Source organism: Echinops telfairi, unplaced genomic scaffold (genome assembly GCF_000313985.2).
Source record: "Echinops telfairi isolate 266 unplaced genomic scaffold, ASM31398v2 ScPeMD7_1713;HRSCAF=2227, whole genome shotgun sequence".
NCBI lineage: Eukaryota > Metazoa > Chordata > Mammalia > Afrosoricida > Tenrecidae > Echinops > Echinops telfairi.
The window spans coordinates 16,132,248-16,155,869 of record NW_022105611.1 but is presented as its reverse complement, the minus strand read 5'-3'; the positions used below and the strand labels follow the sequence as shown (position 1 = coordinate 16,155,869).

General features: G+C 37.3%; 1 protein-coding gene across 1 annotated transcript in view; it reads right to left on the bottom strand.

Moving 5' to 3' along the window:
* Nucleotides 1-23,622, bottom strand: part of RSF1 (remodeling and spacing factor 1) — an 87,313-nt gene that overhangs the window by 62,161 nt on the left and 1,530 nt on the right. Inside the window, exons 2-4 of the mRNA XM_004708849.2 lie at nt 22,650-22,741; nt 3,592-3,684; nt 527-732 (exon numbers count right to left, since the gene is read on the bottom strand). Coding sequence (XP_004708906.2) covers nt 527-732; nt 3,592-3,684; nt 22,650-22,741 — 391 coding nt within the window. The remainder of the gene's footprint in view (nt 1-526; nt 733-3,591; nt 3,685-22,649; nt 22,742-23,622) is intronic.

Genomic DNA, 23,622 nt, shown 5'->3' with positions numbered 1-23,622 from the left:
ACCTTGCGGATAGCAGCTCAACATACCAACGGTGCCACAAGGGCTTAGGACTAAGTGGAAGAAATGGAATGTGTGGCTAATTGCTTCCTTTGCCTTGAGACCGGGAAAACTACATGGTACCTGGTTACCATTACTACTCTTCATTTTCAATCAAAGCTTCTAATAGTGAAATTCTGATCAAAGTGAGTAAGGGGAATTCAAAACAGAATTTCCAATTTTCATGAAATCCAGATGCACCCCTAAATCTAGTACCCTGAGATAATCTTTAAACCTTAAAACAAACATATCTCCTGAAATCTTTTTCAGATTGAACAATAGTTAAGCTTAAGTATTAAAGACTGCCTTGAGAATTGTGCTCTTTTAAGATCTACATGGACAAATACAGAGGACCACTAAGCACTGTGCCAAGCCCTGAAATTTCCCAAGCCCTATTTAAAAAGAGCAACCTAGTCTCAAACAACATTCTAGAAAATATTTACCTAAGAAACACACGCTAAAAGTATAAAGTTATTTTTCAAAAAGATACCTGACAATGCATTTCCATGAAGAGCCATCTTGATCATCTTGTTCTTCTATGTACATTCTGACATTGTGATCTTGATCCAGCTGGTACCAGTACATGAGGCCATCTTTGTCTCGGCCAATTGGCTGAAGACGCATTGTATCTGCATCCTCCTCATTAATTATATTCTTGAATTTGAGATTGTCATCAAACTGGCACTCACAGAGATACTGAAAAATTGACAGAAAATGATTTAAAATACTCCCTAATGACTTATCCATGTCGAAAAGGAACCTCGTGTCCCAGTAGGCTATTAATTCAAGAGCAGGGGAGTTCTAACCCACCAGCTGCTCTGCAGGAGAAAGATGAGGCTTTCTGCTCCAGTAAAGATTTTTATCTTTGGAAACCCTAGGGAGCTCTACGTGACCCTATAGTGTCCCTGTAAGTCAGAATCGACTCAACAGTAGTGATATTTTTAACTATCCTATAAAAGTCCTCTTAGGTGTATCAAGGCTATTAACATAGATATAAATGCCCTTTTGGGATTCTAATCTAAGAACTTTTTTACGTCATTTAGATTTTTTGCATCTCAGTGCAAAAAAGGAATCTAACCCTCTCAAGTATGTAATGGCTTCCTACAACACTGGTACAGAGAGAGGAGTGAAAAGACACGTGCAGTGTGGCCGTCTTTCACTGTTCTCTTCCTACTTTCACGTGCACCCCTTGAAAAGGATCGCTCTTAAAGGATCATTTTTAAGTTAGCAGTTTAACATTACAGAAATGTACATGTTAATCATCAGTTATCTATCATTCAAAAACTCTAACCCTGTTGCACTCAAATTTCCCAAATTGTTTCACGATAAAAAAATTTTAATGACTATCTTTTACCTAAAGGCGAAAAAGGACCAGTATTCTCAAAATGGCTTTCTGTATTTTCACTGCCAAAAACATTTGCCGTTTTCAGTGAAGACAGTCTTACGGTTGCCTCTGGAGAAGTCTCTTAATAAAAAGATTCATTTATCTCTATGGAAGACCTACACTGTTGTTATACATTTTTAGGTGTGATTAGAGCCTAAAGTCAGATCTTTTCCCAACGACTCTGCGTAGACAGGCAGTACATTAAGTGCCTGTATCTCCATGACCTTGTTAGTGAGCCCAGTAGTCTCTAACAGTGTGATCAAGTAGCCTTAACAGCAAAAGAAATAACACAGCCTTAAATGCTATATAAAAATGTGCAATATATGTGGATACACACAGTTATGTATGTACTCACTAGAAAAACATAAAATCATTTACAACATTAATGTTTTATAAAATATATGTGACTAGGGGTTCTATGACTGCGTTCTGACACTCTATTGAATTATAAGGGGCACCCCCAAAACCACAATTTGTTTTCCAAGCGATGTATTTAAACATTTTTTACAAAACAACCTTATCACCTTCAAAGTACTCTGCATAACACTTAATACATTTGTCAAATCTGCAATTACATTCTTGGAAACACTTTTCAAATTCATCTGTTTGGATGGCTGACACTTCCCTCGTTTTTTTTCTTCACCTCTTCTATGTTATCAAATTGTTGTCCTTTCATGTCCCTCTTCATTCAAGGAAACAAAAAGTTACACAGAGTGAGGTCAGGTAATTAATGTGCTTGGGGCAAGAGAGGCATGCTATTTTTTCCCCCCCAAAGCTCGCACACTGACATGGCCACATGAGCAGGTGCATTGTCATGGTGGCAAAACCAGTCCCCCACTTGCCACACTGTTATGCAATCTTTTCAGAACCTCTAAATAGAAAGCTTGGTTAACAGTCTGACCTGGTGGAACAAACTCCAAATGCATTACAAGTCAACATTTTCCTCCATTTGGGACATCCAAAAAGGTTTGTTATCAATTGACATTTCACCTTTTTTGAAATGAGAAAACCACTTGTATACTTGAGTTTTTCCCATAGTACTGTCCTTATAAGTTGTGTTCAACACCACAACAGGCATTTTCCCAGGCAGGAAACAAAATTTCACAGCTGCATGCTGTTCTTTTAAATAAGCCATGACAGAAAAGGAGGTCTGAGCAAAACTGCTTTTACAAAACAAAAAAAAAATCACTGTAACCAGAGAGAACCTTCCCAGGCAATGCCACTGGGTGCACTAACTTAGAACGAGTTGCTTGGTGCTTGCCTAGCAACTTGCCCAGGCAAAATGTGTATGAGGAAAGCTCTGTTCTTCCCAGCATAATTCTGCTTTTTTGGGGGAATTGTTATACAGCCCTTTGGTGATACAAGCTACGCTTTGTCTTAACTCCCACTTATGATTCCTGCTGAGAGTTAAACAAGATTGACAAACCTACAGTTTACTGTGACTTGTAGATTTATTTGAAAGGGATTTATGAACCTTAAAGATTCTCATGTAGCTCCAACAGCAATTCAGGGCAAGAAAACATCAATATACAGTAATATTCTAACTCTAAAGATATATATTCCCATTTCATTTTAAGAAAAATTAAAACTTGAAGTCCTTTGAACATGAAATCTACTTAATAAAACATAGTGAACTTTAGAATTCATCAAAATTTCATTAATATTTTTTCTTCACTGTCCTGGACATGTCACCCTACAACTGGGTTCAATATCAGAACACAGAACTCAGGCCGAAGGAGAATGGGAAACTGAAACTTCAAAGTAAATCTGTAAGATTCCCTAATTTAACCAAGTTAGTGCCGGTTATGTGGGGTTTTTTATTCAGTATACAAGGTATGCCATTATCATTTGGAAAATAATTGTATCTATTAATTTTGTAATATCACAGATTATACTGTACAGCATTTACTAGCAATGGTTGTGAAAGGTAAAAATAAAAATTTGTGGAAACTGTCTACTCATTTTACTACTGTCTTCACATGCATAGATATTTAAGTCCAGCTATACTTATATATAGAGAAACAAAAATAAAGAACAAGACTTTTTATCACCAAAATTATAAGATTTACCTGTTTCACTTAAAATGTCTATTTCTCCCACTTTTCCAATTCAATGGAGTTAAAAGTCAAATTTTAAATTAAAATAATTTTAACAAATAATACATGTGTTACCTTTAAGAGTGCCAGCTTACATTCGATACTCATTTCACGATAGCCCTTCTTCTCCATCTCCCACGCCCATGTGCTATTGAATTCTTGGCATATCTGTCAGAAAAAGTTAGTATTTTAATTTACATGAAAGAATTTTAATTTAAATTGTAGTTCTATTATAGTTATGTAAACTATTATTTAATATATTAGTATATTTATAACAGAAATAATTTAGATCAAACCGCCTAATACATTCCGTTGTAAAATTCATACTATTTGAGGCACACAGGAAATGTTGACTATAGTCTGATCATTAAATTTAATAAAGCGCAGTACCTTCTTCTGTTCCTAAGAACTTTACACATGCTTGCGTGGCACAATTACCTACACAAGCGGAATGAATCTCTTTGATTCTACTTCTCCAGTGGGCTAGTTCTTTCAAGGCAAAGGTCATAGTTTATTCATCTCTGTGTCTAGAACATATTCAATAAGCATGGCAAATTATACACATACTTTTAATAAAGTCACTTTCAAGTTCAATTTCCCTGTTTATAGATACAATAAAATTTAATTGCTTGACATTTGAGACTTCTGTAATGTGACTTTAACATCATTTCTAGGTGTTTCTCTCTACACAAGCATTCCAAGCAAATCAGCGCTGCTCTAACCTGCTGAAGAAAAAAAGATATGGATAACCGCCCCATCCAAAGTGAGTACCGGACGCTCTCTCTCACATTTAGGGGACAGCAGAAACCAGTGTGAAAGGTCAACACAGTCACTAGTAAAGGGAAACAGCAATAATAACAGTCTTAAAGTTTGTGAAGTAGACATGAGAAGTAATCGATAATTTTCCTCTCTTCTCACAAATCCAAGAAATGAAGACAAATTCAAGTAATGTCTGCCCAAAGGAGCATGGCATGGGACTATGCAGATGAGGCTAATAGGCTGGACAGGAAGAACGAACAAGCAGGGAGGTGGGACTGCTTTCTAACTGCCTCAATCTGGAAAGGCCCTGAAGGCACACGAAGGTGGATTACCCTTTTCCTGCCCTTCACCAGGACAACTGTGTTCTTATGTTGTTGCTGTGAGATCATTTTGTACAATAAAATTATGGGAGGTCTTTGTTAGGATAGCAAAAAATATATAAGGCAAATAGTATGGCCAGGAAGGGAGTTTTACAAGACTCACAGGAAAAATAAATTGCCTCTTCTCTAGGAAACGGTTATTTCTTCTGTTGACAGTACTGTAAGTTTCAGAGGGAATAAACCCTGATCCATAAAGAGGAAAAGGGAGATTTTTAGAATATTACAGAGGTAACCCTAGGTGTCTATATAAAAAGCTAAAATATCAGAATTGGGGTATTTCCCCAAAGAAACATACAGTAAGTACGTGAAAAGATATTCAATGTCATTATGGTAAATGCAAATTAAACTACAATGAGATACCTCACACCCACAAGGATAATGATGATAAAAAATACACAAAAACAGAAACAGTACATGTTTGTCAGGATGTGAAGAAACTAGAACCCTCATACACTGGTGGTAGGAATGCAAAATGGTACAGCTATTTTGGAAATTAGTTTGGCAGTGCCTCACTTTGTTACACACAGTTTCCCGAGAAGTTAGCAATTTTGCTTCCAGGTATACATACACACGAGAAAGAAAAGCATGTTCTCAAAAAAACAACCTGAATATGAATGTCCTTAACAGCATTATCCACAATAGCACCAAAGTAAAATCAGCAAAAAGGTCCATCAACTGATGAATGGGTAAACAGTGTATTTCTGTCCAAAAGAGGTGTGGCAGGTTATCCACTGAGCTGCTAAACAGGTCGACTAGTCCAAATCCACCAGCTGCTCCACCATAAGTCTGTCTACTTTTTTTTTTTTAAAACATTTTATTAGGGGCTCATACAACTGTTATCCCAATCCATACACACATCAATTGTGTAAAGCGCATTTGTACATCGTTTCTCAAAACATTTTCTCTCCATTTTCACCCCAACATTAGGTCCTTATTTTTCCCCTCCCTCCCCGCTCCCCCCTCCCGCATGAGCCCTTGATAGTTTATAAATGGGTATTTTGTCATATCTTGCCCTGTCCGATGTCTCCCTTCGTCCACTTTTCGGTTGTCTGTCCCCCAGGGAGGAGATCACACACAGTTCCATGTAATCGGTTCCCTCTTTCCTACCCATTCTCCCTTTACCCTCCCTGTTTTATCACTCACACCACTGGTCCTATAGGGCTCATCCGTCCTGGATTCCCAAATCTGTCTACTCTTATGAAGATTTAAAGACTCTAATCAATGACACTGAAGTATATAGAGAGAAGTTGCAGAATTGGAGAATGGTTTTTTTGTTGTATTTTTGCCACAATTAAAAAATAGTATTACATGAATAACAAAGAGTACAAACAAGAACAAAATGTTCTAGAATTGATTGTGGTAATAATTGTTCAATTATTCTTGATATTACTGAATTATTGAGTTGTATGACATGTAGAAGTGCCATTAAAATTGTTTAAAAAAAAGATTTAAAGTCCGGGAAACCCAAAAGAGCGGTTCTATAGTCTGCCCTATAGGCTTGCTATGAGTCAGAATTGAGTTGTTTTTGTTTTTAAATCCAAACAATGGAATACTGTTCAGTCATAACAAAGAATAAAGTTATGATACATGCTACAATATAAATCATCCTCGAAAGCATTATGTTAAGTGAAAAAAGCCAGACAAATATTGCAAAATTCTATTTCTATGAATAGTCAATAAAAGGCAAATCTATATACAGAAAAGTAGGCTACTAGTTATCTGTGACCTCCTAGGAAAGAGAGAATGAGTAGTTAATCTAAATGGATAGGGAGGGTTTCCTAACTCTACAAATAAAAAGGTTTTAAATTAGTAATTAGATATTGTTTGAAAGATGCAAAAATAAGGTCAGCAGGTGTGATGCTTGGTATATGTGTCAAGTAGATGTTTAATAAACTGTAATATTGAAAAGAAATTCTATAGTATTAATAATTTATTAACTTCATTAACCTTGCCTCTTTAAAGGGTTGAAAAACAAGTGTGTTACTTTGAGGGGTAGCATGTGCCTGACCCAGGCACATATTTTCAAGTGCCTCATATGCCTGTGAAAGTTGGGCAATGAATAAGCAAGACCAAAGAAAAATGAATGCGTTTTAACTATGGTGTTGGCAAAGAATACTGAAAAGTACCATGCACAGCCAAAAAAACAAACAAATCTGTCTTGGATGAACAACCAGAATGCCCCTTAGAAACAATGATGACGCGGGACCGGGTGGTATTTCATTCTGTTGTATATAGGGTTACTATGAGCCTGAACCAACTAGACTGTGTCGAACAACATGTAAACATTTTTCTGAGAAATTTTCTGTATAATAAAGGAAATAGATGCTGCGAGAGGTTACCTATCTTATGTAACATCCTAATTCTAGAGGTGGAATTTGAGCCCAAGCACATAGATAAGAAAGTCAGTTTCGCAATTTCTCAAAAAAATTTAAACTATATAGTTATATTATCCAACAATTCCACTCCTAGAGAAATTCCACCAAACAGAAATGAAGATAAATGGATACACTGAAACTTGTACGTGAAGTTTCAAAATCATATTCAAAAGTTAAAAAGTGGAAACTGATTTAAAAATTTGAACAAAATGTGGTAGAGCCACACAATGCAATCTTATGTAGCCTAAAAAGGAATGAGGTGCTAGAAATGCAAAACACACGCATGAACCTTGAAAACATTCTGCTAAGAAGCCACATAAAAAGGCTGAATGCGTACGCATATGAAATAACTAGAATAGGCAAATGCACAGTAAACAATGCAGTTTAGTGGTTGCTGGGAAGGAGGGGCTCAGGATGAGTTCCTCAGGGAGCAGTGGTTATGCACTAAGCAGCTAAAGGAAGGGTAATTGGAGCTATAAGAGAGGTCCTCTCAGCAGAAAATCTAGGGAGCTATCCCCATAAAGATTACAGTCTAAGAACCCTGTGGGGCAATTCTATGCTGTCTTAGCGGTTCATTATGAGTCTACCGGATGGCATGAAACAACAGGAATGGTGTGGGAAGGAAGAGAAAGTGACTGCTGATGCGTATGGGCTTTCTTTTTGCGGTGATGAAAATGTTTGGAATCAGTGGTGATGTTTGCACAACTTCAGGAATATGCTAGAAACTATTGTTTTAAAAGTGTGATTTCTGTGCTAACTGAATCATATCAACATTGCGATGTAATCCTTATGGTTTGTATGAAGTATTTACTGTACTTCTCTGTTCTATGGAAGAGATGCTGGCTGACAGTGGTACAGGACAATGTTCAGTATCTAAGAGGAGTCAAAAATGGCATAGTCCCAAAACTTGGCCAACAACCCAGACCTGGAAGCAGACAATGGTCCTTGGTATCATAGATTCTAAATACAACTGGACAACTGATTAGCACCTAGCATGTTAAAGGGGAGACCGGGAGTGGGGGTGGATACAGAAATAAGTAGGATACAGGCCTCTGTCATGCAGTGCTTAACTTTAATTTACTAATATTATTTTCATGGTTTAGAGTTCAAAACTTCTGTTGTACTGAGATTCAACAAAATATGCTACTCATTTTTAAAATTTCAGGGCAACATAGATAGGTTTAATATGGAACTGTGGTGTATGATAGGAAAAAAAACTTATTTAGATACGCCTGGTATAACATACTGCCACCAAAAAAAAACACTGCACATAAACTTGCAAGTAAAAACAGTACTCAACTGGACAAGTATATAATTCTTATTTGGGACTATTTAATCCTCCACACCAGGGGTCAGCAAACTTCTTCTGTAAAGGGCTAGTGAGAAGATAATTTAAGCTTTAATGGTTTCTTGCAACTATTCAACTCTGCTGTTATACTGCAAGAGCAGTCACAGAACATATATAAACAAATGAGTATAGTTGTGTTCCAGGTCAGCTTTAAGAGCAATAAAATGTCAATTTCACATAATTTTCACATGTCACAATGTATTATTCTTTTTATTTTTTCCCTCACTTAAATGGGTAAAAAACATTCTTAATTTACAGGTTATATAAAAACAAGCAACAGGCTGGATTTAACCCATGGACCAAGTTTGACCAGAGAGTGGGGAAACTGGCTGAACCTTAGATAACGTCTACAAGAATATATTCCTGACTTGGAGTAAAAAAATTCCTAACTAGATTGGTTGTTCTTCTGTTTCAACTTGATTCTGACCAAGCAGCCTTGTAATTATGATTTCGTTTCTCATACATTTTTTCTGTAGGAATAGAATGTTGCAATATTCAAAACAGAACATCCATACTTATCACTATAAATTATTACCCCATATTGCTGATTCTAGATTTGATGCTCTCAAAACTTGGTTAAGGGGAGGTCACACATCCTATTGTGTCCCCTGGCAGTGCCTGAGAGAGAACTCTTCTCCCAACACACACAAATTCAACTGCTGTGCCTGTAAACGAAATGCTTGACATTCAGTCACAGAGACTTCTTAGCTACCTACCAGCTGCCATTCTGTGAAAATAACCCTTGCCACCCTCACCCCCAGTGTCTTTGTCTCCTAACGTCTACACACAGAATATCCAGGTTGGTGAGGAATGAGACAATTTAAAGGTTCTACATCAGCCTAATATTTATAGGAACGTTTCACGTGCCTACATAGCAAGCACTGGAATTTATCTTAAGTGAGATCAGTAATATATTTACCTTGGACTCAATTATATCATCAATGGACCAATATCCTTTTATTTCTGACAACTCAGGAGACATTAAAAAGAAGGGAGGATCCTTGGATATCATTCCAATCCAAACTTTTATTTTACATAGAAGAAAAATCCAGTTTAAAGAGAGTCATTGATTTAATAGTTCTACATATAACAGGAACTGTGCTAGGATCTGGGGGTGTGCTGTGGTGCAAAGTGAAAGACAAAAGTGCAATCATGGAGGTAACGTTCTAGGAGGCAGCCACACAGGTAAACAGGTAAGAAAATACCAAGTAGTGACAAATGCTTAAGTCAATATAAAACGAAACGTGATGAAGTATGAGCAGCAATCTACTGGGTGTTCAGGAAAGGCATGATTGAAAAGTGAACAGTTGATATTTAAGATGAGACATGGTTGAAGAGCCAGCCTCAAGACTACATGAATAGGTGTACTCCAGGTGGAAGAAAGAGGCTAACACAAAAGACTTACAGTGTGGCATGTTAAAAGAAAAGACAATCAGGAGTAACAGGAGGAAAGTAACACGAGAATGAAAAGGGGCACATTATACAGGTCAAGATAAAGACTTAACATTTCTTTTCATACATATGGAAGAACACTGAAAGGTTTTAGATGGGGGAGTAACATGACCTAGTTTGTTTGAAAAATATAGCTGCTGTGGAAAATGCACTGCAGAGGGCATGAATGGCACCCAGGAGACTAATTTTAAGGCAAGAGGTAATGATGGCAGCATTTACTAAGAGAGGGGGAATGCATTGAACTATTGAATGATTATGATATCTGTACGTGCTCCCTATAAAATGATTAATAAAAAAATTAAAAATTTTGAAAACTAAAATAAAACCTGGGGGGAGGGGAAATAGACATAAATATCTATATTTTGGAGATTATTAACCTTTGATAGAATATAATTTGTAGAGGATAAACGAAAAGAAAATCAAGGGGGATATCTAGATTTCTTGGCTTGCACAAATGAAATGTTAAGAGCTTCTGACTAAGAAATAAAAACTATGAGAATGGAGTTAACAAGAGATTTATTCTGGACAGTTAAGTTTGAGGTGTGTAAGAAGTAGTTTATTTAGTTAGCCAATGAGCTGAGACTTGGAAATTTGTTTATAAGCCTGCTTCAGAGACCACTCCATGAGATCATTTTGTCTTTATTTAATCCTTTATAAAGCTCAGTCAAAATCAGGATCTTTAGCTTAATCATCTCAGCAGGGATAAGACAAATTATTTCACATGAGTTATACTCAATTAATATGGCCCTTCCAGTAATCATCTCTATGTCAGTGGTTCTCAACCTGTGAGTCGCGACCCCTTTGGGGGTCGAACGACCCTTTCACAGGGGTCGCTCGATTCATAATAGCAAAATTACAGTTATGAAGTAGCAATGAAAATAATTTTATGGTTGGGGGGGTAACAACATGAGGAACTAACTGTATTAAAGGGTCGCAGCATTAGGAAGGTTGAGAACCAGTCTTATGTGATATAATTCTGAAACCCATACACCTGTGGCTACAGTCCCATTTTGGAGAGCATTATCTGGTTGACAAACAGGAATAGGATGAGATTAAGACCTGACCGTAGTAAAGAATGTGAATCAGACTATACGCTCCTCCGTTATCTTGGTTACTGTTACTTGTAATAGATGTAAGGAATTATGTGCTACAGCTGAGAAGGGAGAAAAAAACCTGTTTCTCGAGTGACCTGAGAAAAAAATCTGGCTGATTTAGTAGGCCAATGCCTGCCGATTGGAAAAATCCAGGTCATATACACATATATATACAATACAATCCAGGAGTGGGTAACAGATTATTATATTTGAGTAAAATATGATTGCGTGTGTAACTCCCATTAGAGTAAAATCTGATTGCATCTGACCTCTGCCTGCATGGGTCTGGTAAGAAAGTGAGGGAAGATACTGATAGGATTCACCTGTCAGTAACTGTGAGCAGGCTTCCCTGCAATGCCATCCTGCTGCATATAAAATGAGCCCTCTGAGAACCAGGGGAGTGATCTCATCACCGACAACAACCAGGAGTGAAACAGCCTCTGGCCCCTGCACATGGCTCACCCCACCTGACCTTCAGATTCTGGACTGAACTGCACCCACCACCACGTGAGATATTTTCTTCAAACTTTCGTGAGTTCTGTGGGACGCTACAGTGATGTGAAAAACCCAGAAACGTACTCAAAGGTGGGAAGTAGGGGAATGGGTCAGACTAACAGCTTTTAAGAGTTGGACTTTGAGGACTTTTTCAATCTCCCAAATCCTTTGGACTAGTTGGGTATTGATTCTTACAAAAGAATTTATTACCATATAATGAATAAAAAGACAAAAGCGAAGCTTTTATATTACTTTAAAAATTTTCAAAGTAGCAATACAACACCTCTTAAAGAAAGTTACACTTACTAGAATAATGAAAGTACCTGACCTGCGTAAGTATTGTGTGTTACTATGTGCCAAGTACTTCTTAACGCTTTTGAAGTATTAACTCAGTTCATCCTTACAATTTAGGTGAGCGTTTTATCTTAAAAAAATGGAGACAAAGGTCATGTGTTTCACCCATGACATGAAATAAATAGGAATTCTCACCTCTAGTATGCTACCACTACCACTGGGTCGGAAGTTCAAACCCACCAGCTACTCCTCAGGAGAAAAATGAGGCTACCTGAGCTGGTAAGGAAGTCGTAGAAAACCCTAGACAGGATCACTACGTGTCAATGGCAGTAGGTTTGGTTAGTCATTTATAGGTAAAAACAGTATGATATACAAGAGACAAATCTGGTCAGGTTTATCAAGGGAGATGTGGAGAGAGGCTTAACTAAGAAATATAAATGAGTTACTGTAACTCCTTACTATACTCAAATTAAACTTCACCATCAGTCTCCCAGACTTATTATTTTAAGTAAGTCTGTTTTAGATAAGTTTTTAGAAAGCTAAGTCATTTTACCAAGCCCTGTTATATGACAAGATACCACAATAAGTATTGGGAAGATAGAGATAGTCCTTGCTCTCAGAAGTTCAGAATTTAAAGTTACATAAACAACTGGATTGGAGGTGGGAGGGTGGGGTGGACAGTGAATTATCTATAATCTGAGTCACTGAGATGCTTATAAACGACTATAAAACCACAGAGGAAAGGAAAATATCTCCATGTAAGGATGACAAGAGATCAAGGAAGTTTTTATTCCAGTGGTAACATTTGTGCCAGTACTTGAAAAAGGAACATAGTTTCACTGGACTAGAAGTTAAACAATAACATTTCAGGAAGAGAAACTCCAACGAGCAAGACCTAAGGAGAACCTTACTCCAAGTTAGTTAGCAAGTGAACTGAGACAGGAAATGGACCGCTCTGGCTTCAGAGAACATACCACGGGACCCCATGGTCTGTACTCCAGGCTTCTCGTGACCAATCACAGCAGAGATGTGAAGGACCACGGCAGCTCTGCCGCTGTGGGGTTGAATAGGAGAGTTCCTCATGCCATGTCCCAAAGCCCGGCATTATAAGGCCCTTGATGTTGGAAATGGGCAGAGACAAGGGTGGAAAGGAAAGGCGGTGAAAGGTCATGACTAGTAAATATGATGACATAATGAGGGTTTGAAAGTACTAATGAATTGAATATGCTCACTTACCATTTAGAAAAATAGTTCTGTTGACAGCATGGAGGGCAGAGAATAGCTTCTGATGTCTGGAAAGCAACTAAAGCTTGTTGCAAAGAAGAGTTCAAAGGGAATGGTGATAAAGCTTGAGCTAAACTGAGGCAGAGAGATGAGGCTGTCTGCTCCTATAAGAAGTGATGGCCTTGGAAATGCTTTACAGCAGTGGCTCTCAGCCTTCCTAATGCCGCGACTCTTTCATGCAGTTCCTCATGTGGTGATGACCCCCAGCCATGAAATTATTTTCATTGTTACTTCATAACTGTAAATTTTGCTATGGCTATGAATCATAATATAAATATCTGATGTATAGGATGTATTTCCATTGTTACAAGTGGAACATAATTAAACATAATTAAAGCACAGTGATTAATCAAAAAACAATATGTAATTATATATTGTAAGATATTTGTGTGTTTTCCGATGGTCTTAGGCGGCCCCTGTGAAAGGGTCATTCGACCCCCAAGGGGTTGCGAGACCCACAGATTGAGAACCGCTGCCTTACAGCGTCACTATCAGTCAGAATCCACTCTATGGAAGTGGGTTTTGGGTAAGGAAAATGCCTTTAACTTCTTTATATAAATGCAGGGGCAGGAGTTGAACTGGTCGGAACCTGGCAGAAGTAAGTCCAAAGGAACTCTGGTTGCACAGTTATTCACCAAAACATTAATGGTTCCAATGCACCAGCTGTTCCACAGAAACAAGATGTGGCATGCTGCTTTCCCCTAAAGATTACAGGTTGAGAAACTGAGTTAGTTAATTGTGCCTGCCTGGCCGATAATCACATGTGGTGCTGGTTGAAAGGCGGAGGGATAAATGGGTGGTGAAGCCTCGCCTTTCGAGTTCTCGGGTCTCTTGTTTTGTGATGGTTGTATCGGGTGCAGCTGCCTTAGCAGTTCCTGCTTCAGCTTGCAAGATTGACTTCCTCCAAGACATCCCCAAGGAGAAGCCGCATGGATCTATCCTGATGCAGCCCTGGGTGCTGGAGCAGTCGTGTGGAGACCCTTGCCAGTGCTGAGATGCTTACACGTTCACGGACTCAGCTTTCCTCCTGCAGTCGGCATCATTGCCTCTGTTTTGTGAGGTGGAGGACTTTGTGGACTGGTGTTGGCTAAATGAGTTAATGTTGGACTTGTGGGCTTGGGCAGCATTGGGTTGGGATGTTTTCGTGATGCACATTTTCTTTACATAAAACTCTCTCTTATACATGAGTCGCTGTGGATTTGTTTCTCCAAAGTACCTAGACTAATACAGAAACCCTGTGGGTTTTTTGGCTGCTCTATCGGGCCGCTCTAAGAAAGAATCAATTTGTCTGCATAAAACAACAGGACATACATTAGGGTACTTCAAACTGTAAGTAAATACTGGTTCATGACACAATTGTTGTTTCACACACAGGCACACATCTAAGATTGAAAAAAAAAAGTTTCATTTGTCTTAATTTCCACTTTTCATTTCCCCTATATGATACAGCAGCCCTGGAGATGTAGTGGTTCTGTGTTGGGCTGCTAATCACAAGATCAGCACTTCAAATTCACCAGCCGCTCCAAGGGGAAAAAGGATGAGGTTCCCCACTCCAAGTAAAAGTTACAGTCATGGGAACCCACTGGGGGCAGTTCTACCCTGGTGGTGGTGTGGGGAAGGAGGGAGAGAAGGTTATCCATTGTTCAAAACAACCAGCCACTGGAGAGAAAGACAAGGTTTTACTGCGGGAAAGACTTAGAGACTTCAAAACCTACAGGGACAGTTTTACTCTAGGGTTGCTATGAGTCAGAACTGATTTGATAGAACTGATTTGATAGCAGTACATTTGAAGGAGTTATACATCTAGTAATTAAACCTACATTACATATACTGAACGACTTGCAATGCTATGCTCTGTATCCAATATGATAGTAAATGTGTTGATTCCTGGTAAATCTTAAGAAAATCCTCCACTGATGTGTTCTGCAGGTCATACATTTCAACATGTGTTTCATACTTTAGAAAACAGTCAAAAACTGTAAACATACTATAGTGTTTCCTTTTCGGTGAAAATCTCTTTTGACTTTTTATAATAATGGTCCCATATATTTGTCCTTCTAAGAATGACTTATTTGACTCAGCATATCCTCCAGGTTCACCCATGTTATGAGGTGTTTTGTAGATTCATCTTTATTTTCTAGCATGTAGTTATAGTACCATACATAGTTTGTTTATACATTCTTCGACTGATGGGCATTTACCTTGTTTCCATAATTGTGTATTGTGAACAATGTGGCAATGAAAATACATGTACTTAGTCACACTATAAGGCTCTTATATTCCCAGCAATAGGGCTGTTGTAGCATAGGTATTTCCACTTAAAACTATATAAGGAAGCACCATACCGTGTTGCTGTTTTTAAGCATATTATCAATATAAAAAATTCACTAGAACTCCTGAAGCCACATAAAAGTTCAAATAAAAACTTTAAAAAATTCAACTCATTTTCTGAAGCTATAAATAATATATATTTGGCCCAAGGTACTATCAATTTCCAAAGGAATGCCAACGATAGAAAACCCCAAAAAAAGTTAAGGCCGCTCTGCTATTTCTCTGGTAATTTATTCATATGTAGGTGACATTTGCTGATTTCCAGATATTTGCCAAGAACTCAATTAAGAGCACTCACATATACTTTTATGAGAAAACAAGATCCAAGAAATCAATTAACTTGAACTTACATATCTACTAATTAGCAGTTCATCCCCCATTACAAATCCATGTTCTTTCTGCACCTTCGTATGTAATTCACTTAAGAAGCTAAATCATAAGTGTTTATATATTATCATAGAACTCTTAAGATAACTATCTTAAGAGACATTAAATAAACTTAAAAGCATGTGGAAATGCTTTCCAGCATTTAAAGCTTTAAGCATTTATGCTCTATCATTACAGAGACCTATATTCAATCACTCCTTTTGTATTTACTGTGTGACACAGGAGGTTATTTGTCAACCCATGACAAAAGCTATATTGTGAATTAATTGGTAATGCATGTAAAATAGCATACATAGTGCCAAGTGTATAAAAAGTTTTCAAATGCTATGGAGAAACTGGAATCTTGATAAATTACTAGTAAAAATGGAAAATGAAAAAAAAATTTTTAATTAAAAAAATGGAAAATGAAGCAGTCAATTTAGAAAAGTCTAATAGTTCCTCATAAACATCTGTATGATCCAATTCCACTGTTAAAAACACAAAAAGAATGGAAACATATCTACTCAAAAACTTGTATAGAAGAAAAAATACAAAATACCTTTATTCATAAAGCATGACGTAGAAACAATCCAAAGGCTCATTAATTGAATGGATAATTAAAATTTTATATTTAGAAAAAAAAAAAAAATCAGAAGTTTTTGCCCCTAAGTGTGAGAACTAAAACTAAAACACTTAGAAGAACACATGGCACTTCATGCCATAAGTTTTAATAATAGATTCTTAGATGATACCAAAAGTATAAGAAGCAAAGAGAAAATGGATAAATTGGACTTCATCAAAATTTTAAACTTCTGTGCAAACAATTTTATCAACAAAGTGAAGCAGAAAACCTATAGATTGGAAGGAAAAAAAAGGCTTAATATCCAGAACATATAAAGAACATCTACAATTTAACAAAGAACTCCAAAAAAGAGTATATAAATTGAATATGTTGCTCTTTTTCTTAATAGATATTTTTAATAGTTTTATTGATATAAAAAACACACATTATATATTTCCATAGGAAAGTCACATTTTAACAAGTGGTATGTAAAGCCTCACAATAGGTTCTAGTGTTCTCCGCCCCCTCCCACATCCGTTATTTGCTCCTCAATTCCCCTCACCACCAGCTCCATAAGCCACTACATGAAGTACTGTCTTTTTGCATCCACTCCTTCTGTGCATTATAAATTGGGAAACCTAAGAGAAACAAACAGACCAAAAAATAATAGAATAAAAAATAAAGAGTAAGAAATGAAAGACTACCAGCAATATTAAAAAGCCAGAGCAGAAATATTTGTTGCATAACAAACAAGAAATATTTAAGCCTAGAGCAAATTCAGGTTGGGTCAAGTGAGGGGTAAACTGACCATGTATCATCATATCATAGTTTGTGAACAGACATCTCATCAAAAAAGATATATACAAAGGGTCAAGCATTAGCAAGATGCAAATCAAATCCACAGTAAGATATCCCTGTACACCCACTAGAGGAGCCCTGGTGACTTAATGGTTATGAGTTAGACTGTAGGCTTCGATCTGTAAGGTCAGCAATTTGAAACCACCAGTGGCTAAGACAGGGATTTCTACTCCAATAAACAGTTACAGCCTCAGAAACTCACACGGCTGTGATGGAAAACAGTTTAGCACTTCCTTAAAAGTTAAACAAAGGGTCACAATATTACCCAACAACTCCAATCCTGGGTTTAATAGACCCCAACTCCCAAGAAAAGAAAGTAACAGATACTTCATTGCATCACTAGTCAAAATATCAAGGGTGAAAGCAAGTTAAATGTCCATCAAAAGATAAACAAAATTGAAGCATACATACAATGGAATATTACTGTGCCATAAGAGAATTAAAGTTCTTATACATGCTATACCATGGAAAAATCTTGAAAACATTACATTGAGTGAAATGACTCACAGAAGGACAAATATTGCGTAATGACATTTATATGAAAGATGCAATATAGGCAAGAATGTAAAGTTTATGACTGGTTGGTTACCAGAAGACTTCTGATTAGGATGATGCTGAGTTTTGGAAACAGATAATGGTGATTGATGAAAAGCATGATAAGCATAACGAATGTCACAGAATTAGCTACATTAAGAAGGAGACTGTGTGTGTGTGCATGCACATGTGGGTGTAGGCATAAAAACTAAATAAACATTTCACCAAAGATAATAGACAAATGATTAACACGCATATGAAAGGACACTCAACATCATTAATAATTAAGGAAATACAAATCAAAGCCACAACAATAAATGTTGGTGAGAATGTAGAGAGATTGAAGTTCTCATAGATGGCTGGTGGGAATATAAAATGGTGCTGCTGATATAGAAAACAGGGCAACAATTCTTCAAAGTCAAATATAGAATTAGGTAGGGCTTAGCAAATTTTTTAAATCATTTTCTTTGGGGCTCGTATGACTCATCACGATCCATCCATCCATCCATCGTGTCAAGCTTTCTACTTGAGCCCTTGGTATCAGCTCATTTTCCCCCTCCCTCCCTGCTGCCCCCTCCCTCATGGGCCCTTGATAATTTATAAATTATTATTTTGTCATTTCTTATACTGTCTGACGTCTCCCCTTACCCACTTTTCTGGTGTCCATCCCCCAAGGAGGAGGTTTTATGTAGATCCTTGAAATCAGTTCCTCCTTTCCACTACACCCTCCCGGTATCATACTCTCAGCACTGGTCCTTCTTCCTGAAGGAATCATCTGTCCTGGATTCCCTGTGTTTCCAGTTCCTATCTATATCAGTGTACGTCCTCTGGTCTAGCCAGATTTGTAAGGTAGAATTTGGATCATGATAGTGGAGGTATGAGGGGGAGCATTTAGGAACTACATGAAAATTGTTATGTTTCATCATTGCTACATTGCACCCTGACTGGCTCATCTTTTCCCTGCGATCCTTCTGTTAAGGGGATTCCAGTTGCCTATAAATGGCTCTTGGGTCTCCAATCTGCACTAGCCCTCATTCACAATGATTTAAATTTTTGTTCTTTGATGCCTGATACCTGATCCCTTCGACACCTCGTGATCACACAGGCTGGTGTGATTCTTCCATGTGGGCTCTGTTGCTTCTGAGCTAGATGGCTGCTTGTTTACCTTCAAGCCCTTAAGACCCCAGACGCTATATCTTTTGATAGCCGGGCACCATCAGCTTTCTTCACCACATCTGCTTATGCCCCCACTTTGTCTTCAGTGATGTCGGAAAGGTGAGCATCATGAAATGCCAGTTTAATAGAACAAAGAATTCTTGCACTGAGGGAGTAATTTGGAAGCCCAATAGGACCTAGCAATCCTACTGCTATACACACACACACACACACACACACACACACACACACACGGGGGTACCCAAAAAATTCTGTAATTTTGTTTTTCAAAGCTATATATTTAAATTTTTCTCTACAAAACAACCTTATCACCTTCAAAGTACTCTCCATTACACTTAATATATTTGTAAAATCTGCGATTCTACTCTTGGAAACACTTTTCAAACTCATCTGTTTGAATGGCTGACAGCACCCCTCACGTTTTTTCTTCACCTCTTCTAAGTCATCAAATTGTTGTCTTTTCATGACCCTCTTCATTCACAGAAACAAAAAAAAGTTGCAGGGGCTGAGGTCAGGTGAGGAAGGAAGGTGCTTGGGGCAAAAGAGGCATGCTGTTTTTTGCCAAAACTGGTACACTGAGATGGCTGCGTAAGCAGGTGCATTTTGATGGCAAAACCAGTCCCCCATCTGCCACAAATCAGGCCTTTTTTTGTCAAATACTGTTATGTAATCTTTTCAGAACCTCTAAATCAGTGGTTCTCAACCTTCCTAATGCCGTGACCCTATAATACAGTTCCTCATGTTGTGGTGACACCCAACCATAAAATTATTTTCGTTGCTACTTCATAACTATAATTTTGCAACTGTTATGAATCGAGCAACCCCTGTGAAAAGGTCGTTTGACCCCCAACGGAGTTGCGATCCACAGGTTGAGAACTGCTGCTCCTTGATTAATTGTCTGAACTGATAGAATAAACTCCAAATGCACTATGAATTGACATTTTCGTCCAATTGGGAAGTTGACAGAAGTCCAAAAAGAGAATTTGTCATTAATCGACATCTCACCATTTTTGAAATAAGAAAGCCACTCAAACACTTAATTGTCCCATAGCGCTGTCCTTGTGAGCTATGTTCAACATCACAACAGTTTCTGTGGCATTTTTCCAGAGCATGAAAGAAAATTTCACAGCCGCAAGCTGTTCTCTTATACTGGCCATCACAAAAAACTAGGTTTGAGCAAAACTGCTTTTACGAAAAAATTCACTGTGACTAGAGAAAACCTTCCCAGGTGATGCCACTGGGTGCACTAACTCTGAGCAAGTTGTTTGATGCTTGCCTAGGGGCTAAAATATGTACAACGTACGAAAGCTCTGCCCAGTGGAGCTTTTGTGATTTTTTTTTAGGGGGATGGTATTCCCTCATACTTGAGAAATGAAAATAAATGTCTACACAAAGACTGATACACAATGTTCATAGCACAACTTTATAACAGCTATAAAGTAAACAATTCAAATGCCCATCAACAGATAAAGAAAATGTGCTAAATCCATACAGTGGAATATTACTACTAAGCAAAGCTGATAAATGATAATACACGGATAATACTTGAAAACACTACTCTAAAATGTGACAAAAGCCAACACAAAAAGCACATACTGCATGATTACATATATGTGAAATATCCAGAAGAGGGAAATTCATTAAGATAGAAAGTAAAGTAATGGTAGGCAGGGACCACTGGGTGATTGGCTGCTTAAGGTTTATGGGATTCCTTTTGAGTGATCAGAAAGCTCTGAAACTAGGTATTGACAATGGCTGTCCAACACTGTGAATGTACTAAATGTCAATAATGGTAAGTTTTATAATGTGTGTATTTATTTATTTTTAAAGGAAGTGTTTTTATACTTGCTACAACATAAGTGAACTCTGAAAATGTGCTAAGTACAAGAAGGCCACATATTGTACAATTCCAATTATAGGAAATATCCACAGTAAACAAACTCATGTGGCTAGAAAATACTCATGGTTTCCAAAGGTTCAAGTAGGGTGGAATAACCCACAAAGGGTAGGGGGGTTTTTTGTGGAGTGAGGAAATGTTCTGAAATTTGATAGTGTCAAACTTGTGAATCTACCATAAAAAGAGCTTTATGATTAAACAAGCAGCATCTAGCAGGAAAGCAGGAAAGCCCATGTGGAAGAAGCACACCAGCCTGTGTGATCATGAGGTGTCGATGGGATCAGGTATCAGGCATCAGAAGATCCAAAACAAATAATCATATCAATGCAAACGAGGGAGACCAGAGTAGAGACCCAAAACCTATCTGTAGACAATTGGACATCCCCTTACAGAAGGGCCACAATGAAAGGATGAGTCAGCCAGGGTGAGGCATAGCACTGACAAAACACACAACATTCCTCTAGTTCTTTAATGCTCCCCCCGCCCCCCATGATGACCCCAGGTCTATTTTAAAAATCCGGCTATACCAAAGCATGTACATTGGTGCAGGTAAGAGCTTTCAACATTCAGAATCCAGACAGAAAACCCCCCAGGAACAGTAATGGGAGTGTAGTGAAACCATGAGGTTGGGAGGAAGGTGGGGGGAGACACGGGAACGGATAGCAATGATGGACATATTAACTATACCCCTAAGGGGGAAGAATGACAGAAACATGGTTAAGGGAGACAATGGACGGTATAAGATATGAAAATAATAATTATAAATTATCAAGGATTCATGAAGGGGGGATAGAGAGAAGCTGGTGATACCAAGGGCTCAAGTAGAAAGAAATGTTTTGAAAATGATGTACAAATGTGCCTGATACAATTGATATATGGACTGCTATAAGAGCCCCCAATAAAATGATTTTCATATTAAAAAAAGTTTTATGGAATGTGGATTATATCCATTTTTTTCTTATAAAAATCATTTTATTGGGGGCTCGTACAACTCTTATCATAATCCATCCATCCATCCATTGTGTCAAGCACATTTGTACATTTGTTGCCATCATCATTCTCAAAATATTTTCTTTCTCCTTGAGCCCTTGGGGATTATACCAATTTTTAAAAGTGAGCTATAATCATAACCGCAGCATGAAAGAAGCTTCCTAAATCATCTCATCACAACTCACACATCTTACAAAACATGAATATCAAAAAGGTAAATGAGATTACCCAAAATTTTAAATTTAATTATGACAGGGTTTTGGGTCCTGTAACAAGTACCTTTAGTTTCTCCTGATGACAAGTTAAGTTTAACCTTAAAGATAACTTAGACACTTCCCATACTGACAGTAAAGGGTTTGGGTTATTTTACCTTTTAAGTAAGAGAAAGAAAAAAAAAAAACCCTAACTTGCTTTGCTATACCATGTGAGATCAAGCAAAAGGGAATTTCTTAGATCTTATGTATACCTTTCTTCATGTGATTAGACTTCATGTAAAGATGAAATGAGAGAAATCCAAAAAAGCTCTGAGCAGAGCAATAGGTTAAAAATGAAACTAATACTCCTTAACTCTAATTTTGCCTTAGGACTCTATTTCTTTTTTTTTTTAATCATTTTATTGAGGGCTCATACAACTCTTATCACAATCCATACATCCATTGTATCAAGCACATTTGTTCATTGGTTGCCCTCATCATTCTCAAAACATTTGCTTTTGACTTGAGCCCTTGGTATCAGCTCATCATTTCCCCTCCCTCCCTGCCCCCCCACTCTATTTCTTAATAACATGACATTCACACTCTGATAGTAATCATAAGGATTTCAGCCATCTTTTGTAACTTTTAAGATACCACATTTAAAACATGAGTGCATTATGAAATACAGTATAACTATCAAATTTATGCTACAGTAATAGAAAGGGTTATTTTCCATATATTTACCTTGATTAAGTATTTTTCCCATCTGTCTGCTGTAACAGATTTGCCAATTTTCCTCATCAACTTTAAATGGAGCTCCACCAATTCTTTTGGTACTTAAAAGGAAGAAAAAAAAATACTGTTAACTAGCTAAGCAAACATTTATAAACATTTAAGATTAAAAAAATTTTCCCCAACCCCTGAATATATTTTACAAATAAAAGTTGCTGATTTTTGCTATTTTTATACCTCTGAATCAAAGGCTTAAACTAGAGCATGAAGTGACTAAAAACCACTTACTTAAAAATGAGCAGAGTAACAACATTCATGTTGTATTTCCAAATTCTACCAAGTAAAGCACTTACATCAACTCTACAGTTTCGAATCCATGTTTCCCATGACACATATTTTGTTCCTTCACAGATTTCAGATCAAAGTATAGATTACAAAATTCAAATAGGATTACTAATAATTTATAATTTATCAGGGAGTCACGAGGTTGGGGTGGAGGGAGGAAAAGAACAGGAGCTGATGCCAAGGGCTCAATAGAAAGTAAATGTCTAGAAAAGAACGATGGCAACATATCTACAAATATGCCTGATACAACTGATGTATGGATTGTTATAAGAGCCTCCCCCCCAAAAAAGAGCCCTCAACAAAATCTTTTAATTAAAAAAAATCAAATTGGATAAAAGAATATATATTACAAGTTGATAAGATACCTCAGAAATTGAGACTAAGTTTTCAAACTTTCAGGAAATGATTCTTCCAATATACCTTATCTGATGTGGTAAATTTCTCTATAGAATCCCTAAGGATCTTTGCTTTGATAACCTTCAGAGAATTTATCTTCCTAGTACAGATGTAAAGGGATAAAAACAAAGTGATTTTTTAAAAAAGAAAGATTCACAAAATGAAGGCTTGGGCATAAAAATAAGGTATGCTTTTCACAAGTCCCATAATGTCAAGCTAAGTTTAGACTGTATTTAAAAATGTT